At 47.0% G+C, this 8,329-nt stretch overlaps 1 protein-coding gene across 1 annotated transcript in view; it reads right to left on the bottom strand.

The window, feature by feature from the left end:
• Positions 1-1,777: 1,777 nt before the first annotated feature.
• Positions 1,778-8,329, bottom strand: part of T265_15378 (hypothetical protein) — a gene marked incomplete at both ends in the record, with an annotated part of 15,783 nt that continues 9,231 nt past the window's right edge. Inside the window, 2 exon segments of the mRNA XM_009177817.1 lie at positions 1,778-1,955; positions 1,961-2,030. Of these exon segments, the coding sequence (XP_009176081.1) occupies positions 1,778-1,955; positions 1,961-2,030 (248 nt within the window).

Raw genomic sequence — 8,329 nt, 5'->3', positions numbered from 1 at the left:
GCATATCGTGCCAACTGAATCATGATGTGGCCTGTGTGCAGGACGTTCAGTTGAAGAATGTCTTCGGAAAACGACTCAGTTGGGTCTCCCGTGAAAACCAAATTGATTTGCAAATGTATTTGTCGGAAGGAATAGATTATCTAAAGACCTACTGTATATGTTCGCAGGCATAGCGGGAATCTGCCAGCTGAATTCAAATGCTAGGCAGCAGTTTGGATCGACGCTTTTAACACCCTTGTATTTATTGGGGTGGTAGCATGCATTACACATTCAACCATCTGCTTGCAGTGCTATGAATTAGATTGCGTGCCATCATCGTCAGGTATATGCCGTGTACTCGTTACAAGGTCATTTGCATCATATATTTTGTTAGCAATATGCGGGCACTGCCCAGTTTGTCGGTCAAACTGAGCTTTGAGCAATGAAATCAGACAAGCTGGACATCAACTTGGTGTATTCGAGATGATCATCATTCGCTTTCATTTGTGCTGACATATGAATGCAAGTCCGTTTGTGGGAATGCTTACAAAATGTGACGAACAAAAGTGCAACGCGTTATATCCCTTCGAATGTCCTCCAGTATGGTAGGAGAAGCAAAGTTTGTCACCGACCGCTTTCAAACTAGTTTTTATGGTTCCATTCTTCTGCGAAATCGCGTGTGTGGGAGTGATGACAACCACCTGAAGTATTGCTGTTTTCACCATTTATCACTAGATTTCCAATTAGTTGGGACTGTTTCAAGTAAATATAATGCATCAGCTTGGCAATATATCGAAATGTTGCTGACTGGGTGCTTATTCGACGTCAACCAAACGGCTAAGCGATCTATTCGCCGGAGTTGGAAATGGATTTGCAAAACTTTCGTAATCGATTAGCTAGCGATTGTCAGCGCGATCCGTCAAATGGTGATGAAACAAAGGATTATCGCCAAGCCTGGCTCAACAGCTACATAATCAACAACTGACCACAATGGGTTGATAACCAATGTCTTAGTAAGAGGCTTATGATTATGTATTCTCACACTAGGTTCACTGGACTCCGAGGTCACTGAAGCACGTTCCTAAACGTATCAACACTTCAAGGACCACCTGGGTTGACTCGCTACATCTATTTCAGCATGATGTAGCTTTTATCTCATGATTGATTCGGATACCCAAAACATTCTTCTCTCTATCTTGTCTAAAGCCGTTTCTGCATGCTGAATATACTTTAAATCCAAGCTGCTCTCTGCTAGTTACGGAAAACTACCGCAATTCTTCGCTTCCTTATATGGCTCCACACCTAGTCTGAGTTATCTTTGTAATAAATCGCAAACAGCCAAAGCCTCCTGCTTGCTAAATCATCCTTCCCACGAGTGTAAACCCACTCCTTCATATACGTTTGTCTGTACAAAGAATATAAAACTTCGAATGTATGGAGCCTCCCTTGGCCTGCCCGTCAGCGTAATCCGGTGTAATGAAGAACAGTTGGACAGCTACTGCAGGCCTAAGGGATACCTGTAGGCTGGTCTGCCTAAACTGTCAGGAGCTACAATCTGCATTACAGCTTGAAATGGGTGCGAAGTGGTAAACGGAAGCATTTATGTACATAACACTAATGCCTGCGGATACAGAAAAAGTCACAAGGTGTGAGCAGTGATGGAGTCTTGCACAGGGTGAAAAAGACGACGTGGTTGACGAAAACACGCGATCAAAGTCTAACACATTGGTGATGGACTCAGAGCAGTCAAAGACTGTACAAACGCCACCCACATACACGCGTCACGCATCTTCCGTTCTTAGCCAGTATGAACATCCATCATTTGTCTACAATCGACAGCATGATCATGCATTAGGACATCAGCATTCAAGATCCTAAAAGTAACAAAAGGTGAATTGGGTACGTCAACGTCTTCATTCATAAAGTCTATTAAAGTAACGGACATAAGATGTTCCACGTAGGTGCCCTTGAAGCCACTCACAAAGAAGCAAATAACGTAGATGCACAAAGTTTATTTGAGTGGATGATTTTCAAAGTCGGCGTTTCTTCACCTAAAACAGAAAAACAGATTATTGAACATGTTCAGTATGGTACGAGGAATTTCAAAAGCCTTGTACGGCCTACATATTAGGTGATTACCAAACAGACATTTTTCAAAGCACACGATATGAAGGATATGTCGACGTTTTAGCCACACAAATCACATAACAACCAGGCCTACATCAGCTCCACAGCGAAACGCCATGGCGAAGAATCAAACAATTGGCCTCAATGGGATGGAATCTCTGGAACAGGTCCCAACTAGCGTAAACAGTTAGATTGTGACCAGTCTCACGCTACAGTGGTAAGAAAGGGCATTCACATAAAGTCTTTACCTCCGCGGGTTGACTGTCACCTTCACCTGTATTAATCCCATACTATCCTGGTTTGTTCAATTTATGTTGTGTCCAGTAACCTTGGAATGTGTTACGCTATTCCAACTTTTTCAGCTTCCAACATTCAACAGCGAACTGACGTTTAAGTAAGATGATGCCCGGGAAATGTCAAACATTCATAGTGCTATCTGACCGGCTAACCGGTCGCCGCAAGTAGGGTTCTTCATCGTCGTTCGAGCTGTCAGAAGCCAATCTCACAGCACAGAAATGTTAGCCCGTCCTGATATAGCGAGTGTCGAGCGTGTGTTAGTGGAGCAGTGGTAACATGTTAGCTACACAAGTTAACGAACAAGGTACCAATTCCAAATACCCGAGGAAGAGCGCGAACGAAACTCAAATCCAGTGCTTCCCCGCTAGATGAATGTGTTAGGAGTGACGTGTAAGGTCGAGAGTGAACATAGTGATCGACGTAACGTGTACGGGGTTAACCAGCAAGAAAAACAAGATAAAGCACAAACAATGAACGCTGATGTCATGCTGGCAATGATGACGATCCCAGATCGATGCTGAGGTGATTCGGTCGACAATGAAACATCTTAATGTGCTTTACTTAGGCTTTATTCAAGCGTTTGGTAAGGTGCTGCGCCAGCGGCCATTCTGCAGGCTTTGACCCTACGATGCTCGCCAATGTGGCCGTAGGTGGCTTCCTATCGGACTACTTCACAGAGCCCTAGTCAGCGATGCCATCTATGTGCTGTTAACTATCATTAGTGGAGCATTTCATGGTCCGGTCCAAGCTTCGGGTTATTTTTTCGAAAGGACTGCTTGACGCATGTGGTTGATGTAAAGCTTAGACACCAGTACCTTCCTCGGAGAGCGCGATAACTACGTGAGATTTGGCGAATTATCAGCCACTATTGTACTTCTCCAAATTGGTAAGACCTCCAGTTTCTGTTACACCGTAATAATGATGACATTTTGGTCACCACTCTGCGAGGGATCTTCGAGTTCTGACAATCTATAAATTAGGGTCAGTGTTCTGGTCTGGAGAGTAAAGTTATCTGGGCTTCCCGAAGTTACGCGGATCATAACTCGTCACAGAGACTGGACCTTACCATGGTGTGGCGGTTTGTGTACCTCGGTGACCCATTGAGCTACACTGGGAAGTGTCCGCGCGACCAACTAGCGTAAACAGTTAGATTGTGACCAGTCTCACGCTACAGTGGTAAGAAAGGGCATTCACATAAAGTCTTTACCTCCGCGGGTTGACTGTCACCTTCACCTGTATTAATCCCATACTATCCTGGTTTGTTCAATTTATGTTGTGTCCAGTAACCTTGGAATGTGTTACGCTATTCCAACTTTTTCAGCTTCCAACATTCAACAGCGAACTGACGTTTAAGTAAGATGATGCCCGGGAAATGTCAAACATTCATAGTGCTATCTGACCGGCTAACCGGTCGCCGCAAGTAGGGTTCTTCATCGTCGTTCGAGCTGTCAGAAGCCAATCTCACAGCACAGAAATGTTAGCCCGTCCTGATATAGCGAGTGTCGAGCGTGTGTTAGTGGAGCAGTGGTAACATGTTAGCTACACAAGTTAACGAACAAGGTACCAATTCCAAATACCCGAGGAAGAGCGCGAACGAAACTCAAATCCAGTGCTTCCCCGCTAGATGAATGTGTTAGGAGTGACGTGTAAGGTCGAGAGTGAACATAGTGATCGACGTAACGTGTACGGGGTTAACCAGCAAGAAAAACAAGATAAAGCACAAACAATGAACGCTGATGTCATGCTGGCAATGATGACGATCCCAGATCGATGCTGAGGTGATTCGGTCGACAATGAAACATCTTAATGTGCTTTACTTAGGCTTTATTCAAGCGTTTGGTAAGGTGCTGCGCCAGCGGCCATTCTGCAGGCTTTGACCCTACGATGCTCGCCAATGTGGCCGTAGGTGGCTTCCTATCGGACTACTTCACAGAGCCCTAGTCAGCGATGCCATCTATGTGCTGTTAACTATCATTAGTGGAGCATTTCATGGTCCGGTCCAAGCTTCGGGTTATTTTTTCGAAAGGACTGCTTGACGCATGTGGTTGATGTAAAGCTTAGACACCAGTACCTTCCTCGGAGAGCGCGATAACTACGTGAGATTTGGCGAATTATCAGCCACTATTGTACTTCTCCAAATTGGTAAGACCTCCAGTTTCTGTTACACCGTAATAATGATGACATTTTGGTCACCACTCTGCGAGGGATCTTCGAGTTCTGACAATCTATAAATTAGGGTCAGTGTTCTGGTCTGGAGAGTAAAGTTATCTGGGCTTCCCGAAGTTACGCGGATCATAACTCGTCACAGAGACTGGACCTTACCATGGTGTGGCGGTTTGTGTACCTCGGTGACCCATTGAGCTACACTGGGAAGTGTCCGCGCGACACTCAGTCTCTCATTCCAGGTTGGTCAATGGTTAGAGGTCTGACAAACAGTCTTCTGGCCCTCCGGGTTGGGGGTTGGGACACGTGTGGCGACGTGTTCCATAAAAATGGTAATGTACCCGTATTTCCAGTCCAACACCGATACCTTGCGGTTAGGATTTTGAGCCAAAGGCTTTGGTTGAGGATCCTAATTGTTCTCCTGTCCAAGTGTGGGTGCCCTAGCAATATCCCAGCCCTCGTACAACCATGTCATTCACATTTTCATGTCACACCAGACGTCGCGTGGTGCCATCAGCCGAGTCGCCTTACCTGCTGCATACAGCAGGGCGGTTAAGCGAAAGCTGATGCCCCCTTCTTGCACTTTCACGTTTTCCGTCTTCCACCACCACTGCCCAAATTTGACTACCTTCTCTACAGGTCGCAGCACTAGGACTGGCCGTTTTTCCCACCCTGTATCACTCAGCTGCAGCTTCTGTACGTCCAAGTTCAGCCACAACCCTAAACACTTTAAGGTCTATGTTCAAACGCCGAAAGCCTGTCTGCTTAGCCACCTTCAATGTTCGCACACTGAAGCAAGCAGGTCAACAGGTGGCTGTCGCGCGTACGCTGGATTCCCTCTGTATTGATGTATGTTGTCTGTCAGAAACAAGGACGCAGAACCCAAGCACTGTAATCGCTCTCTTCCTGGGCACCTCTGCAGAGACCGCTGTAGCTGGACATGCTGAGGTGGGTATTGTATTGAGCGAAAGAGCGGAAGCATCTCTACTTCATTGGATACCCGTTAATAGTCTCCTCTGTGCGGTTCGTTCGGCAACATCTGAGAGAATCTAGAGGAAGTGGGGTCCATTGCACCTTGTTTATTGTGTCTGCTTACGCCCCAACTGACTATAGCTCTGAACCTGTCAAAGACAGTTTCTATGACGCTCTAGGTGCCCTTTTACAGCGGTCTAAAAGCTCAGATGTCGTTGTGGTTGCTGGTGATATGAAAGCCCAGGTAGGTAAACTAAGCGCTGCTGAGGCCCGATTGGATGGTTGTCTTGGTTTGGACACGAGACGCACGGACAACGGAGACCGCTTACTTCAGACGTGTGCCGATCACAGACTGTTCCTTTGCAGTACGAATTTCCGAAACAGTGGAAATTGCTTGATAACATGGTGCCCACCAACAAACCAGCGCCGAATCCAAATAGACCACATCACCGTCAGTTATCGGTGGCGATGGTCGATCACCGCCTGCGGCCTCTTCTGGAACACCAGCGTGGACTCGAACCATGCACTGGTACGCTGCAAATCGCGCGCACGTCGCTTAGCGATTGAGAAGCTAGTGGACCCAGAAATCAAATGAACCTATCAGAACGGGCTCCTCGAACCCCTGTCGGACGGTCCGATGTTGGATATAAGATGTTGGCCACTAAGAAAAATATACAAAGCGCTTCTCAAAGCCGGAATGTCTGCTTGCGGTACAACCCAGCCAAACTCATCCAAGCATTGGATCTCTGATAGGACCGTGTCTTTACTGGAGACTAGGCTACAGATTTCACCTGGCCGCAACCACAACTCCACCCGGTGCATCATCCGTCGCCAGGTGAAACTGAGTGTCCGCGCAGACCAAGAAGCTTGGTGGACCCAAAAGGCTGAAGAAACGGAAGATGCGAAGAATGCTGGAAACGTGCGCAAACTCTTCCACTCGATTAGTTCGATTGATCCTCGGAAACCTCTTGCCAGCGAAATAATAAAAGAAACCAAAATGGCTCCTTGGTATGCAGCAAAGCAGAACGTTTGGACCGCTGGGCACAGTACTTCGAGCAACAATTCAGCTGGTCATCTGCTACCTCCAATCCAGAAACCTGGCCTTCAACAGAAAGGTGGACCGTAAATATGGAGCCGCCTTCAGTCTCAGAAGTGTCCGAATGCATTTCTCCACTCAAGCGTCATCGTGCTGCTGGTCCTGACGACCTTCCACCTGCTCTTTCCAAGGATGGTAGTGGATTCCTCAGCCAGTGCCTGTCTAGTCTATTTGGGTCCATCTGGGAGGAGACCGTCCCAGACAACTGGGGTAGTAGTAGTAGTGCCCATTTTCAAAAAGGGTACTCGCAGTGAATGTAGCAACCACAGAGGTGTTAGTCTGACGCCTGTTGTGACAAGGCTTCTGGTGTCACAAGAAGCCTTGACTCATGAGAATCAAGCGGGATTTCGACAGGGTAAAGGCTGTGTTGACCACATCTTCAAACTCCGTCAGGTGTTAGAGCAACGCCACATGTACAGACGACCCATAATCCTGGTATTCCTCGACTTCAGGGGTGCTTTGGGTCTGTCGATCGATCAGTGCTGTTAACTACGCTTGCTCAACAGGGTATGCCCCAGAAGTTTGTAAACATAATCCGGTCCCTACATTCACATACTTCTGGGCGGGTGAGTGTATGGTGAACTCTCCAAAAGCTTCCCTACAAAAAGTGGTGTCAGACAAGGATGTCCACTCTCTCCATTCTTGTTCAACTTTGCCATTGATTAAATAATGAGGCGAACACTGGACGGTCTTCAAAACCCCGGTGTTCAAAGTGTTACTGGTCGATTTGGAGTAAGCAAATGACATCGCCCTCATCTTTGAAGACGAAAGCGAAGTACCAGCCCTGTTGAATGAACTGACCACCATCATACCATCTCTTGGCATGCGTCTTGCAACTTCAAAGTGCAAAGTCATGCTTCCGAACGTGCCACCTGCTAAAATATCCCTTACAATTCAAGGAGAATCACTGGAGATTGTGGAAGAATTTACATACCTCGGTAGTTGTATCAAATCTGACGAGTGTGTCTGATAAATTCAATGCAATAATCTCAAAGGCTCGAATCACGTTTGCCAATTTGCGTCACTTGTGGCGTCAAAAAGGCATCTCACTAGATCTTAAGGGTCATGTGTACCAGGACACAGTAAGGGATGTGCTGTTATATGGGTGAGAGACATGTCCTCTGCGGACAGATGATCTGAGGCGTCTTCAGGTTTTCGTCCACCGATGCCTCGGTAGCGCGGCTGGTTATGGATGGCACCAGCGTGTTAGTAACGAGGTGAATAGAAAACGGGCATTTGGTTGTGCGGCACGTACCTCAGTCGGGGCAAACATTCAGCACCACCGAATACGATAGCCCGGTCATGTGCTACACATGCCGAAACACCGTCTGCCGAGACGGGTGTTGTTCTCCGTGCCTCCTCGAGAATGGTGCAAACCGCTAGGTGGACAACATGTGACTTGGCAGAAGGACGTGAAAGAGATCACGACGAGTTTGGGTGTTATTGGTGTTGTATGCCTTCCAGGATATGGTCCCCGTGATCCTGTCTTGCTTGACTGGAGACGTTGCAAGAAATGGCGGCCAATCGATGTCAGTGGCATTCGTGCTGTCAGTTTCTTTCCCGATTGTCTGATTGATCGGTTGGAGGTGTAGGCACCTCAGAATGCTTGACATAGGCCAGCACTAGGTCCCCCTCCTCACCCACTCTTTTTCTCTTCTTTTCACTGTAGGGCTTTTGACATATATATATATATAT

This window comes from Opisthorchis viverrini, assembly GCF_000715545.1.
Source record: "Opisthorchis viverrini unplaced genomic scaffold opera_v5_469, whole genome shotgun sequence".
Lineage (NCBI taxonomy): Eukaryota > Metazoa > Platyhelminthes > Trematoda > Opisthorchiida > Opisthorchiidae > Opisthorchis > Opisthorchis viverrini.
The sequence above is the reverse complement of the archived record's forward strand: the minus strand, read 5'-3'. Positions and strand labels throughout refer to the sequence as shown.